The sequence below is a fragment of the Aulonocara stuartgranti genome (assembly GCF_965226115.1).
Source record: "Aulonocara stuartgranti genome assembly, chromosome: 7".
In the NCBI taxonomy this organism is placed as follows: domain Eukaryota; kingdom Metazoa; phylum Chordata; class Actinopteri; order Cichliformes; family Cichlidae; genus Aulonocara; species Aulonocara stuartgranti.
In genome coordinates this window covers 30,586,027-30,607,713 of record NC_138945.1, presented here as the reverse complement: position 1 = coordinate 30,607,713, position 21,687 = coordinate 30,586,027, and the positions used below count along the sequence as shown (strand labels likewise).

The window sequence follows — 21,687 nt, the reverse complement described above, 5'->3', positions numbered from 1 at the left end:
TCTCACAGTTGAAGTGTACCTCTGGTGAAAATTACTGACCTCTGTCATCATTTTAGGTGGGGGAACTTGCACAATCGGTGGCTGACTAAATACTTTTTTGCCCCATTGTACATTCCAAATTCCTTTAATTTTAAATATGTTTATATTGTCTATTCTGTAAAATAGTCAGATGTCTATTCACCTGCTTGCTGCTACTACTGCACATTCACCCAATGTATATACTATATATATATATATATATAATGTTCTTCCTCTACCCCCCCCCCATTTTTTGCACATGTCGAGGAGCGTGTCAGGCTACATTTCACTGTGTGTTATACTTGTATAACTATGCATGTGAGAAATAAAGAACCTTGAATTGTCTCTCTATTATGTTTTAACTGCATCTTCCTTTGTTTGAACCTATTCTCCCAAAAAACTGCATTAGCAGTGTGTATGCAATGAAATTAAATGCTTATTGCAGTGTAGGAGGCTCTCATTGTTCCTTCGGGTAACTCTGTGTCATTTATTCTATTCTCTCCTCCTTTTGTTTTCATTCTCTCACCTTATTTTCATTGGCACGCATGTCTTTCGACTCTTTTCTCACCTTCTTTTTTCCTTCTATGCAGCGTTTTTGTCTTTGTGCACATTGCCTTTCCTCTAAACTTTACTTTGAGACTGAGGAAGCAGAGTACTCGGAAATGTACTATTTTGTGTACTAAGTAGAGTTGGATGTCTCGAGACCGGTCTCGAGACCACTTTTACGTGGTCTTGGTCTCGACGTACTTTTGTCTCGGTCTTGCTGTCTGAGGTCAACATAGTGGTCGGGAGATTTGGAGTCAACAGTATCCATGACACACAGCGTAACGTTCGATAATGTATCATGCGCAAAAGCTTTAGCTCTGAGAGCCGTGCTTAGAGAGTGCTTTGTAGTGAATCAGAATAGTCTACTCCCATTGAGCGAGAGCCGGCTCCTCAATTAATTTCCTTTCGCTGCTCAGCTGTCACACAGCGACACACAGTGGCTCAGCCATGCTCAAATCCCTCCACATTGTGGCATTTTATTATTTCGCCTTTCGCGCCCTTCAAACACAACTAAATGCAACCCGTTAGATTGAGCAGTATGCCCGGTCAGTAAGTTACAGAAATGTCAGCGACTTCGTCTGTCATAAAGTTTGCGTTCATAGAACACAAAGAGTTTTTGGTAAATGCAAAAAAGAAGCATTCGGCAAAGTGCAGGTTTTGCAAAGTCTCCTTGACCGAGACAGCTGGGACTACCTCAACCTTCCCATATGGAAAAGATATATATAAATCTTATAAAGTTTGTATCTGTCTTGTGTGAAACTTGTATGAAAAGCATATAAGAGTGAAAACAGATATAAGATCCCTTGAAAAATTATATAATGAAACTTGTATGTTTTGGATACTTACTAAAACAATGTATGAAAGTAATGCGAAAGTGGCCACTTTCATGAGTAAATCATGTAAGCCTTATATGATTTACTCATGAAAGTGGCCACTTTCATGAGTAATCACATATAAGTTTTTACTATTTCTTTTCCGTATGGGCTTCACCAGGCACCTGGAGCGCAAACACCCTCAAAGGTAAGCTAGCCAGTAGCCATCTATCCATCTTCAAACTCTTCTAACTACCTTTCCAACCTCAGATGACCAGGTCATGTTTATGTAATATTGTTATTTATAATGTGTTCTTCAAACCCCCTACGGTGGCCCATAGAGACAAAGCATGTACAAACTCCAAGACGCTTACAAATTCCAAATAGCACGCACAAACTCCAAAACACATACAAAATACAAAACACATGCAAACTCCAAAACACGTACAAACTCCAAAACACGTACAAAATCCAAAACACATGCAAAATACAAAACACGTGCAAAATCCAAAACACGTACAAAATACAAAACACATGCAAAATACAAAACACGTACAAAATTCAAAACACGTGCAAACTCCAAAACACATGCAAAATCCAAAACACATGCAAAATCCAAAACACATGCAAACTCCAAATCACATACAAAATCCAAAACACATGCAAACTCTAAAACACGTAGAAAATTCAAAACACATGCAAACTCCAAAACACGTGCAAAATCCAAAACACGTGCAAAATCCAAAACACATGCAAACTCCAAAACACGTAGAAAATTCAAAACACATGCAAACTCTAAAACACGTAGAAAATTCAAAACACATGCAAACTCCAAAACACATACAAAATACAAAACACATGCAAAATCCAAAACACGTACAAAATCCAAAACACATGCAAACTCCAAAACACGTACAAAATCCAAAACACATGCAAAATCCAAAACACATGCAAACTCCACAACACGTACAAACTCCAAAACACATACAAAATACAAAACACATGCAAACTCCAAAACACGTACAAACTCCAAAACACGTACAAAATCCAAAACACATGCAAAATACAAAACACGTGCAAAATCCAAAACACGTACAAAATACAAAACACATGCAAAATACAAAACACGTACAAAATTCAAAACACGTGCAAACTCCAAAACACATGCAAAATCCAAAACACATGCAAAATCCAAAACACATGCAAACTCCAAATCACATACAAAATCCAAAACACATGCAAACTCTAAAACACGTAGAAAATTCAAAACACATGCAAACTCCAAAACACGTGCAAAATCCAAAACACGTGCAAAATCCAAAACACATGCAAACTCCAAAACACGTAGAAAATTCAAAACACATGCAAACTCTAAAACACGTAGAAAATTCAAAACACATGCAAACTCCAAAACACATACAAAATACAAAACACATGCAAAATCCAAAACACGTACAAAATCCAAAACACATGCAAACTCCAAAACACGTACAAAATCCAAAACACATGCAAAATCCAAAACACATGCAAACTCCACAACACGTACAAAATCCAAAACACATGCAAAATCCAAAACACGTACAAAATCCAAAACACATGCAAACTCCAAATCACATGCAAACTCCAAATCACAACGGAAGTGCTCCAGGACGCTAGGGGCAGTGTTGAGCTCGATTTACAAAATAAACGGCAAGTATGTTGCAAACACATGGGCTCTAGTCTCCGTCGCGCTTCCCAGGTTGCCTAGCAACCATGATACTAACAGCTGGAAACGTGTCATACAACTTTGTTTGACAGAAATGAAGGAGAACATATTTTTTTCATTTGTTTGTTTGTTTCTACAAGAGCTTTGTGTGATTTGATAAGTATCTGAGGCTGAGACCACAGGACAGTAAAACATGATTGTTGGTCTTCATTTCTGTACTGAACAGTCATTTAAGATTAGCTAGTAAATAACAATTAGCTAATGTTGTTCATGAGACTAAAGTCATATCACTTTGGTAATGTAAATATAATATGGCCAATATTATGGTTATTATATTAGTCATTATTAGCTATTACAGCAGTGAACATGAACTCTGTGTCAAATACTGAGCTTCAGTACAGATTCAAGTTGCAGTTATTTACAGTACATGTCTTACCACCTTAAATCTTCACTCAAAGACAAGTATATAGGAATGACTGCCAAATTTATTTGCCACTGAAGCAGAAGGATGGCATCTGAATAAAACCTCTCTTGACATGCCTAGATGACATTAAAGCTTGGTTGGCTCTAAACTTTTTAAATTTGAATGAAAAGAAAACAGATTTGTTGGTGTTTGGACCCAGTGGCTCCTGTGAGTCCTCTTCTTTTCATTTGGAACCCCTGGAAGTTTATTTTAAACCTGTTGTTACTGCCCTTGGTTTTAAGTTGAACCAGTCCATTTTTATCATTTAAGGCGACTGGCAAGAGTGAAATCTTTTCTTCCTAGGCAGCACTTTGAAACCGTGATCCATGCTTTTATTTCTTCCCCTGTGGACTACTGTAACGCACTTTATGTGGGGGTCAATCAGTTGTTACTCTGACATCTGCAGCTGGTTCAAAATGTATATTGACAGTGCATATATAGGTGTATCATATATAAGAGACAAATGTTGTTCCTTCAGTATGTTGGCATTACTAAATTTGGCTCAATGCTTACATACATGTGTAAAAAGAACATGTACAAGCTGTGATAACTGTTTCTGATAGAATGAAGGGTAGACTGATATATTAAACATTCCTTTATTGGGTTAGAAAATCAGACCATGTCATAACTGCTTTAAGTCATACAGAATAGATATCAGAGCCTTAAACAGGCTGGCTTCTGCTAAATGGGTCAAACTGGGCAGAAAGTATACAAACACGTAACATCCTTATAGAATATGATGTAACACTATAGATCAACTTACCTCAGAATATATAAAGCATATAAACAATTACAGCAATATGATGCAACAAACACAGCAGTACTACTAATCCAAAATACTCAAAGCTTCATAGAACTGAAACAAACATTTATTTTTAGTTCCATTCTGCTGCTGATACATACTTTATTTTTCTGAACATTAAACTTGTTGCTTCCTTTCATAGTGTGTAACCTGAATGCCCTGGGTACTTTCTCCCACACTGAAAACACTGGAATGATCAAATTATTTGAACATTACCTAATAAGACTGATTCAGGACAGACAATTAGTTATGTTAAACTTTCTTAGCAGTCCTTCACAAACAGGGAACAGTCTGTCTATTCTCTCCATCTGTCAGCTGCTGCTGGCTCTTCCTCCTCCTCTTCCTCACATACTGCTGAGTTTGTCCTGGTGGATCATCAGGGGTGCAAAGCCTCACAGATGATGTGTAGCAGTGGGTCCCTCAGTCTGTCCTCACTCTGGACACTTGCAGTTGTCACACATAGAAATCAAATGTGTGATAAGCTGCAGGATTCAAACACAAGTGTAACTTATAAACACATGTTCATACTTTTATTCCACAATCAGAGAGAAAGAAAAAAAGAGAGAGTGCAGGACAGACAGACAGGTGACAGTCTCAGGTGTATACACTGCTACAAAACAGCACACGAGAAGGAGGATTTAGTGTTTGTGTTATTACGAGTGCTAAACAAGAAGAATTCCCAGATGGTACAGTGGACACGTGTGACTCCTGTGATTAAAGCATCTTTCTTTCAGCTTAACGAGTGAACCGTCAGCTGACTGACATGACTGACTTTAATTATGCATAAAATCATCACATTCTCTGTAAGATTAAGCTCAGCTATTGAACGGCAAATATTTTGAAGTAAAGGCTTTAAAACCAAGTTAGTACAAACGTCGCTAATGTCACATAACTTTCCCGACATGTTGCCAACAGTAATGTTTTAATGTTCTTCATTATAAAAACATTTGCACATAAATAAGTGACATAATATTCAGTACTTACTTCTGAAAGTTTACTCTTCGTCCGCTCCGCTTCCGCCGTTTTTTAAATTATCCACACCACCGCCGAGCTATGAAGTCTGGGATATGTTGGGCCATGAAGGCTACACCGACCCATCCTTAAAATTCAGGGAAATTAAGGACGCATTTGAGGGCCGCATGTAGAGCAGCCTTTGAATTGGGACAGTCTTCGTCGTGTCACTGTGACGTAATCGGCCTTAAAATGCGGCCTTTAAGGCTGCAGACCCCAAATCCGGTCATTGGTACTTCCTGGCTTGTGTAGTTACTAGGTAACAAAAGCTCAACACTGCCCCTAGCGTCCTGGAGCACTTCCGTTGTGTTTTGGAATTTGCATGTGTTTTGGGGTATGCATGTGTTTTGGATTTTGCAAGTGTTTTGTATTTTGTACGTGTTTTGGATTTTGCACGTGTTTTGTATTTTGTACGTGTTTTGTATTTTGCATGTGTTTTGGATTTTGTACGTGTTTTGGATTTTGCATGTTTTGTATTTTGTAAGTGTTTTGGATTTTGTACGTGTTTTGTATTTTGCATGTGTTTTGTATTTTGTACGTGTTTTGTATTTTGCATGTGTTTTGGATTTTGCATGTTTTGTATTTTGTAAGTGTTTTGGATTTTGTACGTGTTTTGTATTTTGCATGTGTTTTGTATTTTGTACGTGTTTTGTATTTTGCATGTGTTTTGGATTTTGCATGTTTTGTATTTTGTACGTGTTTTGGATTTTGTAAGTGTTTTGTATTTTGCACGTGTTTTGTATTTTGTACGTGTTTTGTATTTTGCATGTGTTTTGGATTTTGTACGTGTTTTGTATTTTGCATGTGTTTTGGATTTTGTAAGTGTTTTGGATTTTGTACGTGTTTTGTATTTTGCATGTGTTTTGTTTCTTGCATGTGTTTTGTATTTTGTATTTTGTAAGTGTTTTGTATTTTGCATGTGTTTTGTATTTTGTAAGTGTTTTGGATTTTGCACGTGTTTTGTATTTTGTAAGTGTTTTGGATTTTGCATGTGTTTTGTAGTTTGTAAGTGTTTTGGAGCTTGCACGTGTTTTGGATTTTGCATGTGTTTTGTATCTTGCATGTGTTTTGTATTTTGTATTTTGTAAGTGTTTTGGATTTTGTAAGTGTTTTGTATTTTGTACGTGTTTTGTATTTTGTAAGTGTTTTGGATTTTGCACGTTTTGTATTTTGTACGTGTTTTGTATTTTGCAAGTGTTTTGTATTTTGTACGTGTTTTGTATTTTGCATGTGTTTTGTATTTTGTAAGTGTTTTGGAGCTTGCATGTGTTTTGGAGTTTGTAAGTGTTTTGTATTTTGCATGTGTTTTGTATTTTGTAAGTGTTTTGGAGCTTGCATGTGTTTTGTTTTTTGTACGTGTTTTGTATTTTGCATGTGTTTTGTATTTTTTAAGTGTTTTGGAGCTTGCATGTGTTTTGGAGTTTGTAAGTGTTTTGGATTTTGCATGTGTTTTGGATTTTGTACGTGTTTTGGAGTTTGTACGTGTTTTGTATTTTGCATGTGTTTTGGATTTTGTACGTGTTTTGGAGTTTGTGCGTGCTATTTGGAATTTGTAAGTGTTTTGGAGTTTGTACGTGCTTTGTCTCTAGGGGCCACCATAGGGGGGTTTCAAGAGTGTCCCTATAACATTGCTCGGCTAACAGCAGCGTTCTCGACAGTGAAGTCCAGATCAGAGCGGTCTATGGCTCTGGTCCAGATAGCACGGATCGCAAAACTGAGTCCTAAGGTTCTTAAATCGAACTTAAGGACCTTTGACTATGACTTTCTTAGGTGTTTTCTACTATGTTGCCCTACTAAACCAGTCCAGTGTGTAGGGGCTATTTTAGCATTATTAGACACAGTTATTTTGTATTGGTGTAACTTCAGACTTTATTGAGTAGTTCATTTCTTGTCAATACAGCTGTGTCTGATAGCTGACTGGCAGGAGGAGGCTTAATGCAACCTGCAAAGTTAATGCACAGACATTTTGTCTTTTGTAGATTCCATTCAACAGTTTTTCTGTTCTTGTTATTTAAGGTCTTGCAACCCTGAACACTCCAGTATTTTCATTATTACTAGTTGTGCCTAATGATCTATATGTGTCACACTGGATTAGATTAGGTTCTTTTGTATGCAAAGGTCTGCCCTCATTGATAGGTTTAAAATTACTGTGCTTGTAAGATACAGTAGTTTTTGTGGTTGAATAGAAACCGATGTTTTACAGATTCCTATTTCCCTGTTTTGTAGGTACTTGGAGTACAAAGCAGGATCTGCAACATCAGTGATAGCGGTCAATCCCACACAGCCTCAATTATCATTGTTTGCTCCAAGCATCCACTTATTTTCCCCAAATTCACCCAGGCAACAGGCCATCACCCAGTCCATCCTCCAGGACCCTATAGTTGGATGCTCTCTCCCCCTGTCTATCGTTGAGAATCCACATTTTAGACACTTCCTGAATGTCTTGGATAGCAAATACACTCCTGTGTCTAGAACCACCTTGACAGAGAAGCTGATACCTCACCTTGTCACTAAATTGAAGGGTGACATAATCAAAGCCCTGGAAGTCCAGCCAAATGTAGCAATAACAATGGACCTCTGGTCTGACCGGAGGCTTCGTACTTTCCTGGGAGTTACTGCTCATGCTGCCTGCAAGAACAAGGACTCTTACAGTTTACAATCATTTTTGCTTGACAGTAGGCGTTTCACAGGGAAGCACTGCGGCGAACGAATCGGCTCAGCATTTGACAGAATAGTTGAGGAGTATGGCATTGGCCATAAAATAAGCTACATTCTGACGGATAATGCATCCAATATGAAGCGGGCCTTTAAAGTCAGGATGCCAGAAGTAGAGCACCCTGAAGGTGACAGCAGTGGTGACCTCGATGATGAAACAATGTGGGAGGATGCAGAAGGTTCTGATCCATGGTCAACGGGTGAACGTCTTTCTTGCTTCGCCCACTCGCTGCAACTTGTAATCAGTGATGGGATGAAAGAGGTAAAGGCAATAGCTAGAGCCATTGCCAAAGCCAGCAAGTTTACAAACCTGCTGCACAGCAGTAGTAACCACAAAGACTTGTTTGAGGCACACTTTGGCTCCAATAAGTCCATCCCAGCAGGAAACAACACCCGCTGGAATAGCACCTACAGACAGTTAAAGGCTCTGATCACACTTGACCACGGGGCCATCACTGAAATGTGCAGCAATACAGAGAATTTAGTGTTTTCAACCCGAGAGTGGGCTCAGTTGAAAGATCTTTGTGCTTTGCTTGAGCCTTTTTCTGATGCAACAGACCTTACAGAAGGTGATCATCAGGTGACTATTAGCATGGTGGTCCCCACTGTTCTGGACTTGAAGAATCATCTTATAAAGATGGAAGTACAAATGCCCCAGGCCGTAACTATAGTCAGGGCACTGAAAAGATCCTTAGAGAAACAGTTCTCTGGAATTTTCAGGCAGATTTGCATGGACGAAAAGGATCCAGAAGAGCCGTTTAGCCATCGGATCTACTTCCTTGCCACCATGCTTGACCCCCAGTTTGGACTGACCAGGGTAGATTTAGATGTCCAAAATGGTGAAACCGGACCAGCACTGAAGAGGTTCAGAGATTACCTTAAAAAGTCATTAATAGGTGACTGTATAATAATAATAATTTATTGTTATTGTTGTTTTTGTTGTTCCACTTATTATCACTGTCTTTGGTTTTATAGCATCATTAGAAGCATCCTGTCTAATCCTGTCTTTGTGTGTGTGTGTGTGTGTGTGCACCCTTTTCCAGACCTTTTGATCACAGAGGTAGACAGAGACGGACCTGCAGCACCAACAGAAGAAGACACAGAATTATCAGATAGTGACTCAGCGCCACCCCCAAAACAACGTCTTCTTTCACGCTACAAGGCATTTAGGTTGCAACGCAGCACAAGCCAGGACTCGAGCACTGATGCACAAATAAGCAAGTACCTAGACAGCATAAATGACTCTGTGATGCACTCACCTTTTGGTCAAAAAACAAAGAGCGTTTCCCCAGTCTACACAGTGAGGTGTGCACATGTCTTTATATTGTTTGATTACAGAATTTTACTTAAAATGGTGTTGTTTGACTAAATAAATGTGACCATTGACTTTTAAATAACATCTGCATATCACTTTGTGTTGACAGGCCTTATCCATTTTAGGGAAGTTGATATCATACAGTGTAATTTGACTAGTACTACTACAATAGGACATGATGCAATTTCAAGTTTATAATCTTCAGTTTGATGTTACAATTTTATCTATATATAAAGTATAACTGAAACCAGTTACATATTTCATATTTTACAGTTGTTGGAGGTGATCGCTGTTTTGTCAGATGACTTTGGGGCCAGTCAGTACCATCATGTCAGCCCTTAAAAGCACACAAAAGTTAGTCTTTTTTGTCCCGGTCTTGGTCTCGTCTCAACTTGCCTGGGGAGAAGCTGATTTTATCTTAATTTGTTCCTTGGAATATAATGTAAAAATATGAAAATCCTTTATATGACTCTTGCTGAATGTGTCCACTACAGAGCAGCAGAGGGCTTTGTTTTGAATGAATTGATCTTTTGTATTAATGAAGGCCCAGGCTCTATCCATTTCCCTTACCCGATGTTTCATTCTAAAAGACACCTATTTACGCAACCAGGATGTGTGTGGGGGCCAATTTCTGGCTTATGTCTTCCACATGCATCACTCACTCTCTGTTGTGTGTGTGTGTGTGTATGCTTTTCCAAAGGACATCTATTTGCACAGCCCCAATGTGCGATGGGAGGACATCATCGGTCTGGAGGATGCCAAGCGATTAGTCAAAGAGGCCGTCGTTTATCCCATTAAGGTGCGGCCGCTACCCGAGCATGCTGGTATTTCAGCTCCGGTCGCCCATCTTCGATTCTGAATACATCTCTTTTAAAGGGCTTAAAGAGAAGGAGGGCAGTGGGGTCAGGCCAGTCTATTAGAGTGACATTAAATCTATACCTGGGATATTATGGTAACACAGATACAGAGATGGATAGGAAGACACATGTGGCATGCCATGTAGAATTTATTATACACAGCCACAATCACACAATTTGTGCTTCTGCAAATAGATAAAAACACGCACACACACAGAAATAGATGCACACACTTTTGTCATCATCACCCAGACCTTTCTCATGGATATGATGACAACAAATCAGGTTGTCTGCATCCTCTTGACATTTACAGACGAAGATGAGGACTGATGTGTCCATCTCCTTGTATATATTCTGCTGGCCTGTTTTATTGAACATCGTCTCTCTGCCTTCCCACAATCCTAAACTTTTGCTTCCATTATTATTCATTCTCTGAGCTATAGGTCAGTTTGGTCATTTCAGCCAGCCTGTGTTTGCCACCTAAAATTTAAACTAATTTGTTGTGTGTGGTATTTGCAGCACTGATCAGCTATAAATCAGACTTATCAGGTTTCTTTGCACAGAGCTCAGTTTGCTATTGGTGTGCTGAAAATGGAAATACAATGTGTTCTCATACTGAGCTAGGATGTGATTTACTCAAGTTGTATCTATACTGTTTTGTTCATGTTTCCCCCTCATTCTTTGACTCAGTCTCTCCTCCTCAGTATCCCCAACTCTTTACAGGCATCCTGTCTCCATGGAAGGGTTTACTGCTCTATGGTCCCCCGGGTAAGGACTCAAGTGCAGGATATTAAAAAATGTCAGGGTCTCACTATGAAAACTTCACATTCCCTTACCCACGCAGGTACAGGTAAGACGTTGCTGGCCAAGGCCGTAGCTACAGAGTGTAAGACAACCTTCTTCAACATCTCAGCTTCCAGCATTGTCAGCAAGTGGAGGGGAGACTCTGAGAAACTGGTCAGGGTAGGCTGTCAGCTATGTGAAGAATTTTACAAAAACATGTTTGAATACTATACTTTGTGTTTTGTGTTTCATTTTTTGAGGTCTGATTACACTGGTCAACACTGAAATTGTTACTGACCTAAAAAGGTCCTAATCTGTAGTGTCTTGGTGTGTTGAACACAAATATGAGCATGAAAATATTGTGTTTGCTCTCGTTTGGAAGATATTTCATATAGTTTTTTTTTCTATGTTTCACTGTGTACATTTATCCAGCAGGACTGTAACAACATCCTAAATAAGCATAGAATGATGTAATATTGCATCACATTGGATAATACCATCATGTACACATCATCCAGAGTTTATTCCATTATTTCCTGAAGGAATGCAGTACTACTGCCAGGCAGCTGCTGAAGTAAGCTGACATCAGCAGTGTACTATACAAAGCCTAGTTGGAAAATTTGAGAAATCTTTCAGACTTCATGGGATACAGCTTAAGCTACTGTTACATAAAACTGTCATTATTCTATCCATTTAGTTACAATACAGAACACTAATGCCTCAAAAGTGTGTTAATACTGTGGACAATTTTTGCTATATTTGTGGGGAAATGACATTTGCCAACCAGAAGAAAGTATCACTTCTCAAGTGAAGAAGTCATATCGTCTTTACTTTGGATGCAAGATTGGCGATCAAGACAAGCCTTGGGCCCCGCATATATGCTATGCTACATGTACAACACAGCTTTCGTAGTGGTTACATGGCATACATTCCGTGATAAACTAGAGCCAATTTTGCATTTTGACTGTCATATTCGTTTTGAGTACATAAAAACTGATAAGAAATGACTCATTTTATTTCAGTAACATGACTTTTGTACAATATGTTGACCGTGTATGTAGTGTAAATGATTTAATACATGTGTCTGCAGGTTCTATTTGAGCTGGCCAGGTACCACGCTCCATCCACCATCTTCCTGGATGAGCTTGAGTCAGTGATGGGCCAGAGAGCAGCATGGGGTGACCTTAACCACTAAGTGCAGTAAAATGTAGATGTGCCACTGCTGCTGTCCACAAAAACTCTGTTCATTGCTTTCAGAGGCGAGCGCGAGGGGAGTCGCAGGATAAAGACCGAGTTACTGGTTCAGATGGATGAGTCTTACCTCTTCACCAGCTTGCCAAGCCATGATGTCTCACTGGCTGCCTCCTCTCAGCTGCACAGGAGGCGTTGAGCTATGCACTGTACTGGAGTACGAAGCATTGACAAAGGCGTTTAATCATTATGCTTCACATTTTTCAATTACCATTTGATTTCATGAAATTATATATGTTATCTAGAAGGAAATGTGTTCATTCACATGCTTCTGTGTTTTATTTCCAGGAGATGGAGGGCTACTCTGGCTCAGATATAAGATGGCATGTAAGGAAGCTGCCATGAGACCAGTTGGAAAAATCTTTGATGCTCTGGAGTCACATCAGGATGGTAGGACAACACACACACACACACACACACAACCTGCAGCTGAATGTAGCTATAACAAATGAGCTGGTGGTAGAAACAGATCTGCATTGGTGGGACTGATGTCGAAATAGTCACATCCTATAAGTATCTGGGAGTTCAACTGGATCACAAGCTGGAGTGGTCTGCCAGCAAGGATGCTTCCTACAAAAGGGGTCTGAGCTGGCTTCACTTTCTACGAAGACTCAGATGTATGCAGCAGGCTGCTCTATATGTTTTATCAGTCTTTTGCTGCGAGCACCATCTTTTTTGCTGTAGCATGCTGGGGTGCAGGCATCAAAGCAAAGGATGCAAACAGACTGAAGAAATTCATCAGGGAGGCCGAGTCTGCTGCTGGCATGAAGCTTGCCACCCTGGAGGAGGTGATCAGTGAAAGAATGCTGGCAAGACTGCTGGCAATCATGGACAATGACTCCCACCCCCTTCATAACACACTGGACAATCTGAAGAGCAGTTTCAGCAACAGGTTCCTTCAGCCTTGCTGTCTGAGGGAAAGTTACAGGAGGTCGTTCCTTCCCGCTGCAATCAGACTCTTTAATTCATCCACTTGGGTCAGGTCCACAAATGTGGAACAGAATTAATCACACCTCAGTGCACCCTGTCACTTTTGTACACATGACACATATTTGCAAACATACTTGTCCTTTTATATTTATACTTATATCTCTATATTTATCTTAATATTTATCTACCAGTATCTCTGTTTCTACACTCATTTTATATGAGTGCTTGTTGTTTGTTGTATATTTGCTGCTATGACAACTCAATTTCTCTCTGGGATTAATAAAGTTTCTCTGATTCTGAAAGTCAAGATTGACCTCTACAACAGCCATCTTCTCTGTCTTACTTTGATTCTCTTTTACAGATGACACAGACATGCCCGCCATCCAACTGGAAACTGTAACAACGGCTGATTTCCTGAATGTGATTGAACACACCAAACACTCAGCACGAAACCTGATAGACAGATACACAGACTGGGAGAGAGAGTACCAATCTGTCTGACACTAGAACAGCACAATTTAAAAAAAAATGCTGGTTTAATCATTTGTTTTCTTTTTTTATTTTCTGAAAAAAAATATACAACCTAATACAACGAAACTTTTGTTATGGTGACTGGTACTTTGAGTCAAACTACTATAGCATGACTGTTTTCAATTTATCAGGATGTTCTGAGGAAAATAATTTCATATCTTAAGTCTCTCCACTGTTGAAACATTAGCAGTGTTACTTGTGCAAATGAAACCAGAAGGTTATTTTTACTTGGCGCTCAAAGCAGATTCTGCAGGATGTGTTCAACAGCATCTGGGAAACTGTCACATATCAGGTGGGGAGCTGGGCTTATTTTATTCTCATCGTCTTCTCTGTATTTACCTAAAACATAACAGGAGAGAAGATGGTTAGCAACAAGAAAAAAAAATTATGATAGATGAAGTAGCTAGAAATGTAGCTTCTAATAAAGACACCACAGTGGAAGAGAAAGCTGAAGATGAAATGAGAAGCTGACTGTTTCTCAGCTCACCAGTTCTGACAAGAATACCCAACATTCCTGAATTTTGAGCCCCGCCTACATCATCTCTGGCGTCCTGTTGGAGAAAACAAACAAACAAACAAAAAAAAGCACAGACCTACTTTTAGTAAATTGTGAGGGTGTTAATCAGTCACAGGCTGGTGAAGAAATATATATCACAGGGCCACTCAGTGTAAAGACCACCATTTTATTTTAATGTTACCACTAGGAAGAAAAAAAAGATTTTTTAACATTAGTATATCTTGTAAGAGGTACTAAAACTGTCAACAGCAACAATAACATTACAATAAATGGTTATACTGTATACAAGAGAAAGCCAAAAACTCACTTTCTGTCAAAAATGATAATATACTTACATCGCCTATCATGACAGCTTCACTGGGGCTACATCCTAAATCAGACAGAGCCTATTTGAAGAAATGAGAAGAGGCTTCAATGGTTGTTAGTACCAAAAAGCATAAAAAAAAATCAAATACTAAACACAAAAAGATTGTATAGATGCTATAATGTCAAGTAAGTATCTGACATGTCTGTTATAAAATCAACAATTGTCTTATTATATGAGGAAAAATAAAATCAAAATAAATTCCACACCTGTGTAAAAAATGTCTTTTCAGGCTTTCCAACTACAGTAGCTTTACAGTCGGTGGCATACTCCAGTCCCGTCACGAAAGGCCCGGGTCCGAGGGCCAAACCATCCTTACGTTTGTAGTAGCGAGCCTTATGGATGGCGATGAGAGGAGCTCCATCCAGAATCATTCTTGAAAGGAATACACATTTAAAACAATGACATTTTAGAAAACAAAATCACAAACACCAAGTTTATTATATGGTCTCATTTTTCAAGAAATAAGACATAACTGCACAAATATGCCCAAATAAAACGCTTGCTTTGCTACTACTGTATATCAAAAATAAATAAATAATACAAAGTATCTGATATTTTTGAGTAAAAATATCAGACACACTGAAGATTTTGCTGATATATATGTCAGCTGATAAACTTGACCAAGTTTAACACCTGAAAGCCTTGTTGAGTGTGGAGTAGTTGAAGTGATCAGGAGCAAGTCCAATGACGACAGCATTCGGCTCTGACGTCTCAATCCCTGCAAAAGGAAGAAAAAATATATAACTGGAGGTTTTTTAAATAAATTATTATTCATCTATATAATTTTATAGTAACTGCTAAAGAGATATCGATTTATGAATTCTTTGTGCTTCATTTTTAACAAAATGCTTGTAGACAATTAGAATTTTTTATAAAGCTATAATGTCTTAAACATAAATAGTTTATCTTATTTGGTTACTGAAACAAATGATAATTAAAACAACATAAATTCAGGTCTACCTCTCCGTCACTCACACACACACACCACCACACACTCTCAACTTCGTACCAGTGAAATCTTCCAGGGCGCTGTCTTCCACCAGCAGCAGGGGTCTGTGTTGTTTCTGCTCTAACAAACTCCTTGCTGCACTCAGAGAAGTGAAGATCTCATTTTCCTGTACAGTAAAGGTCATTTTTCAAGATCACATAAGGCAGCACTCTCGAGGTCAAAATGGCATCACAGTCCTTTCAGTTTGTTGATTTATTAAGTAAATCACCAGTTTTGCTTTTCTTCGCCTAATTTTGACTTCTGCACTAACATTCTTTTCATCACTTTACTTTTGGGAAAAAACAGACATTACAAAACAAGATCACAGCGGTTCCCCTTCTAAAGGTCATTTTGATTTCTTTTGGCACTGCAGTAAAAGTTTCTGCTATAAGAAAGGGTGTGGCTATTTCACCTGGAGGTTAAAATTGAGGCGTTGCAGCCTTTCAAATAAGATCCTCTTACTCTCCTTGGTTGTGTTGGTCACAAACTTGACAGCTACAGACGCCTGCCGTAACCTGATAATGCACAAAAACACAAAAGAAAACACCTAGCAATTCAAACCATGTTTACAATTCACAGCACTCTATCACAGGAAAAGAACTGATCTAAGATAAAGATATGCAGCAAGCACAAGACAGAAAAAGGTTTTTGAGTAGTGTTCAAGTAATTTAAAAAAATAATTTTCAGTCTTTCTTTTCATTCATAGAGTAACATCCTGACTCTCAATGCGCCATTTTAGGTCTGATTTTTTTCCCTCCTGCCATTTACCTGTTAAGGGCATCCTGCGCCCCGGGCACTGCTGTGTCTTCTATATGCAGAGTTCCACTCAGGTCAATGAGCACAGCCTTCAGCGCTCGCCTGCCTGCCATCCTGGAGGCCTGCACAGGTAAGAAAGGCAATGATGTCACGAGAAGTCATTTTCTTAATAAATTAATCTGTTATTTTCGTAAGGAAACACTAAAAATTGTAATATAAGGTGAATGATATTCTGTAATCTAAATTTATCTGCATTTATTCAGATTTACAGACAAAAATCGTAGTATTTACAAAGTCAGAACTGGGGAATTTGGGACATTTCCTTTTTGTTGTTGCTTAAACTAATGATCAAAATCCTCTTTACAGTGTTTTCACTTGTTGTGAACTAATCTGAAAGAGCACAAATACAGGATGTTCTTAACATTTTAGATAACACATTAGATAAGACCTGTTTGGAACGCAGTATCTGATTACGATTTCTAAACCGCTACATATGACCATCGTCCACTGTAAATGGAGCTTTAGTTGGTTTTTTTTTTTTTTTTAAAAAAAGCTTATTCTTTGATAACAATTTATTATTTTGGAGATTATATGTTTATAATCATAATTCACAGTGGTGGTGGCAGAATCTGTCAGATTACCGGCCAAACTGAGAGGATTACTCACCAGTTTCTGTTATGGGTTTCTGCCGAGAATGCAGATTTATGGATCTGTAGGTATTTGATTTCAGGCTATGAGTCCCTATTATTTAGACATACTTGGATTTGCGTCGTGTAGTTATCAGTGCAAGGGTACAATTAATGCTCTTAATACCCACCTAAAACCACACACACACACACACACACACACACACACAGAGCGTGTAAGGCTACCTATCTAACATCTGCAGTCATCTCTACAGACAACAGAAAAAATACTGAACTGTCAAGAAAGTGCTAGGATAAAAATAATAAACCTGGTTTATGTGTGTGGTAAAGGTACTAAATCATAACCTAAAGATGTAGCTTAACAGGCTGTCAGTCTCTTACATTCAGGCCTGATGTATTGTACAACATTACTCCACTTTGTATGTTTATTTAATATCTGGCACACTTGTAGCTCGTACACATTTGTCGTTCCATATTTAAAGCTTTCAGCACTTACTAATTGTACTAAACATTGTAATGGCTGGTTTTTGAGAAAAGGTGTATAAACTGATGTGTTGTCTGTTTGACAACTTTAATGTGTACTATCCGTATGATAATTGAATCGAATAAAAGCATACATACAACTGTTAATACATCTTTGAATAGAATTCGCATTAAAACATCTCATGACAAAACTCTGAAGCAAAAACAGGTTTGGTCCTTGGGAGATAGACAAAAACACAAGGGGGGAAGGGTTTTTTTCGAAAGCTATTTAGTATTTTAAATAATATTTCTGAACCACTCTTTCAAAAACTGGGTTTACATGCTGTATCAGGAGAGATGTAATGTACACAATAACAATAAATAAGCTTTAGTATTTTGTGCATGAATTATTTTCAAACTCATTGTGATAACACAGAAAATGGTTCGAATGTTTTCGGAATTATATACATGACACAATAATTTAAAAAACCTTTATTATTCATTCCCAAATGAGAGAATTAATGATAAAAGTTTCCATTTATATAAAAGGTACAAAAGCGCTACAAACTGACCTACTGAGAGCGTAAAGAGCCAGTACAGCTAACCTTCAACAGCATCAGCAGCAACCCTCCTACTTCCTGTTGACGTTTTCTTCTTCGTAGATTTAAAACGGGTTTGTTATGTGGTCACTGCTGACCCCTGCAGCTCAAATGCAGTACAGGATTATGTTTTCAAAACAGAAAAAAAAACTTGTGTTCTACATTTTTGTAGAGAAAAAAATTTATCTTAGTACCATATGTTTAATATCACTCTCTCTTGTCAATATCAATCTCTTTTTGTCGTGTTATTATAACTTATATTTTTTCAATTTCTATATTTGTAATCAGTTAAGAGGGTTATCCTTAACCACTTAATCACTCATTAGAGTAATAAAAAACATATGTGTCCCATCACACTAACAAGTAACAGATGTATTGCATTAGTGGGTCGCTCAGTGCATTCGGATAGATTTAATATGGTGGGAGGTATTAACGCAGCGATAAAGACCTTCTCTCTACAGGATGCCAGAGGCCGCTATTCAAATCCTCTTTGCATGTTACCTCCACATAGTGAATAACAACTGTTGTTTTTTTAGCTTTCTGGGTTTATTTTTTGCATAAATAGTTTGAAGCGCACATGATAGATGTGGAAAAAATGAAAACATAAGCTAATCCCACATGTCTTAAGGTCCTTCCAACAAAAACACAACTTTAACGTGTTGATCTGTTTCTGATTTTAATTCTGGTTTATTTTCAGTAGCTCTTTCTTTTTACACTTCCTCTGGCTCTTGCTATTGCTCTGTTGTTATTAAATTATAATTTCACCTGTAACACCTGCAGCCTTCTCTCTTCCCTGCACTTTTTTCCATCTAATATGTATTTTAAAAACTGTAATCAGTGATTTGATCTGTGTTGTATTTTGTTTTTCTTTAAACTCTGTTGTATATATTTTGTATTGTTTCACAGAATGGGTATTTTTCCATTATAGCTACAGTAAATTATATTCAATGTGAATACTTTTCAAATTAAACTCTAAAGTAAGCACGACTCACCACAATTCTTTCAAAAAATATTTTTGTGATTTATTATTAACGGCCCACAGATCAAAACACCACACATCCTGACCTGTGTTTTGCAGACACATATTCAGATATAATTGCGTGCTTGCTTATAGTTTTTTTCCTGACCTCCAAGCTAAACGAATCACATGTCAAAGTGGCTTTACAGCACAAATCTCTCTGATAAACATATGCTTGTAATTCCAGCAGATCCCCTTTTGCCCTCGCACCCTCCTCCATCTAATGTTAATAAAAGTGGAGCTTAGCTGGATAGAGAATGGTGATAATTCACTGCATATGGAGATTATTAATGATGTGGAGCTGGTCAGACAGAGAAAAAGGAAGTTGAGAGAAATAGTGTATGTCAATATTTACACAGTGATATCCTTTATCCAGGTACAAGTGCTCGCTTTTGGTCAAGTGAGAGTAAAATTTTAAAAAAGGAAAATTTGTTAAAAATACTTTTAATAAAGAGTGATGCATGTGACCTTTGTTCCCCAGTAAATCCAAACACAAAGTTGCTATTTATTAAGTGTATCCAGCTAAGATATATACAAATACTCAAAATTTTAAATTCCTTATTATGTGTATGTAATACTGTAGCTTTCTTTTAATCTTTCTATAGTCTTCAGGAATAGTTCTCCAGGCATCATGAAGGACATTCAAAGCTCTTCTTTGGATGTTGGCTGCTTCAATAATACAGATTCCTGGGCTCTGGGAAGGGCAATCCATGACTGAGTGATTTATTTATTTATTTTAATTCTAGGTATGCTTTTACTGCACTGGCAGTGCATAGAATCATTGAAAAAACTGAAAAATACATCTGTTGCTGTTCAGCTTTCCAGATGGTATTACAAGGAGAGTCAAAATCCTATGGTACTTTTCAAGATTCAAGACGTTTATTGTCATATACACTGCAAAACACAAATAGTTATGCTGCAATGAAATTCTTACTTTATTTATTTATTTATTTAGGACAGTGCATGTTAATGAACATAAATGTAAAAAAAAAAAATTACATGAATGTAAACATGCCAGATTATAGCCAGGGGCTAATTTCCATCTGTTGTCCTTAAACATAAAAAAATAGACATAATAATTCATAAAAATTCATCATTTATCCATAATAAAAACTCCATCATCAAACTCACACATACACACCATTCTGTTCCCAAATAAAACATTAAAACTATACAACTCATGCATGATCACACACTTGATTTGTCCATAACCAGTTTTTAACCTTTGCCTTAAACAAATTGAATGTCGAGCATTCTCTAATGGGTTGAGGAAGACTGTTCCACAGATGGCCACCCTTAACAGAGAGGACGTTCTGCCCAAATGCTGTCCGTCTGTAGAATATAAACAAGTTTCCTCGGATTGTAGCTCGAGTGGTCCTGTCTGAGCTTTCTTTATGCCTAATGAACTGCTTTAGTGGTGGTGGAGCAAGGGAGTGTAAGACTTTATATATTAAACACACTCTTTTAAGTTTCACTAAGTTATTGAAGTTCAGTAATTTATGTTTTTTTAACACATGACAGTGGTGGTGGGAAGTCGGGAACTTTGTGAGTTCCCTTCACACAACTAAGTAAACAACTAACTAACAAATCTCCACTGTGAGCACAGAAAATAATAAATAGAGTTAAGTTTATTTAGTTGTGTGAAGGGAACTCGTAAAATAAGATTTTCTGCATTCATAATTCCATTTTGATGAGATCCCCAAAACCAGTGACTGAAATGAAGCCCCCAACCTCCATTTGTTCTACAGATGACTGTAAACACTCACCATTTCACCTCTTTCCTGACCTCCTCCTAACATACTGAGGACTATCACTCCACGAGACCCATTGCTGCTGTTTTTTGGTTCAGTTCTTGTGCAATTTGGTATATCTCAGTCCTTTCTCACCGTTTTCCTTGCTTAACACTGCTTCTTGACAGCCACCCTTCCACTGGGACAATTTCTGATGGTGTTTTTCCTGTTCCTTAAGGACATGACTTTCAGATACGGTTTATCTGTCTTAGGTCCTCCACCTTGTCCAGTTTCCTCAGTACTTTTAAGGACACATTGCATGCTGTGCCAGAATATTCTTTGCCAAGGTTTTGGCTAATTGCTCTTTGGGAATCACCTTGTTGGTACAAGTACTATTTTATAACATTTAGAGCTTGAGTTAGGCACATTTCTTATGATGGGCTTAACAAACACAACTATTTTTCTGAAAATAAACAAATAAAGTGTAGCCAATAGGCTCCAGGCTACTTAAAGACCTTCAGAATTCCCAAAGAACTATTGTTCAAGATCACTTTAGAAACAAAAACAAACAGCAAAAAAAAAAAACCCCCAAAACAAAACAAGAAGTGTCTCAAGACTTCTGCACAGTACTGTATGTGAATGTGTAAAGCCACCAGGTAACATACACTACCGTATTTTTAAATTCAGTTTCACATTGGTCACCAATGTAAATCGGCACCAACCTGACAGAGTGGACAGGCAACATTTATTTTCGTTACTTGCTACACATCTAATATTTCATTCATCAACAAAACGGCTGGAAGTTTTATCGAAATGTCATTTGTTTAAGTTTGTCTGCTGTCACACACAGAAAGCAACATAACA

At 37.9% G+C, this 21,687-nt stretch overlaps 1 protein-coding gene and 1 pseudogene across 3 annotated transcripts; one reads left to right on the top strand and one right to left on the bottom strand.

The window, feature by feature from the left end:
• The first annotated feature begins 9,798 nt into the window (after positions 1-9,798).
• LOC309711514 (katanin p60 ATPase-containing subunit A-like 2) lies at positions 9,799-13,738 on the top strand (annotated as a pseudogene). Its single transcript, XR_014280905.1, has 6 exons — positions 9,799-10,186; positions 10,949-11,012; positions 11,089-11,207; positions 12,118-12,219; positions 12,567-12,668; positions 13,570-13,738. The product of XR_014280905.1 is annotated as a katanin p60 ATPase-containing subunit A-like 2 (transcript).
• Positions 13,739-13,743: 5 nt separating this feature from the next.
• On the bottom strand, positions 13,744-18,157 carry hdhd2 (haloacid dehalogenase-like hydrolase domain containing 2). 2 transcript variants are annotated; one of them, XM_082538900.1, is made up of 9 exons: positions 18,049-18,157; positions 16,380-16,489; positions 16,024-16,126; positions 15,633-15,738; positions 15,257-15,341; positions 14,830-14,995; positions 14,592-14,642; positions 14,227-14,290; positions 13,744-14,078 (listed from the first exon to the last, which is right to left on the bottom strand). In XM_082538900.1, the coding sequence occupies exons 2-9, from the start codon at positions 16,478-16,480 to the stop codon at positions 13,975-13,977; spliced, it is 780 nt and encodes a 259-aa protein (XP_082395026.1). In that variant the 5' UTR covers positions 16,481-16,489; positions 18,049-18,157; the 3' UTR covers positions 13,744-13,974. The 2 variants fall into 2 exon arrangements, with proteins under 2 accessions (XP_082395026.1, XP_082395025.1); XM_082538899.1 differs by having other exon boundaries at positions 18,082-18,132.
• Between the last annotated feature and the right edge of the window lie 3,530 nt (positions 18,158-21,687).

What these genes read in the sequence shown, in the direction of transcription:
- hdhd2 (XM_082538899.1), bottom strand. An exon ending in CGCCCTGGAAGATTTCACTG is followed by an intron (nt 15,342 to 15,632) that starts GTACGAAGTTGA and finishes TTCCTTTTGCAG; the next exon opens with GGATTGAGACGTCAGAGCCG. An exon ending in AAGCTGTCATGATAGGCGAT is followed by an intron (nt 14,291 to 14,591) that starts GTAAGTATATTA and finishes TTTCTCCAACAG; the next exon opens with GACGCCAGAGATGATGTAGG.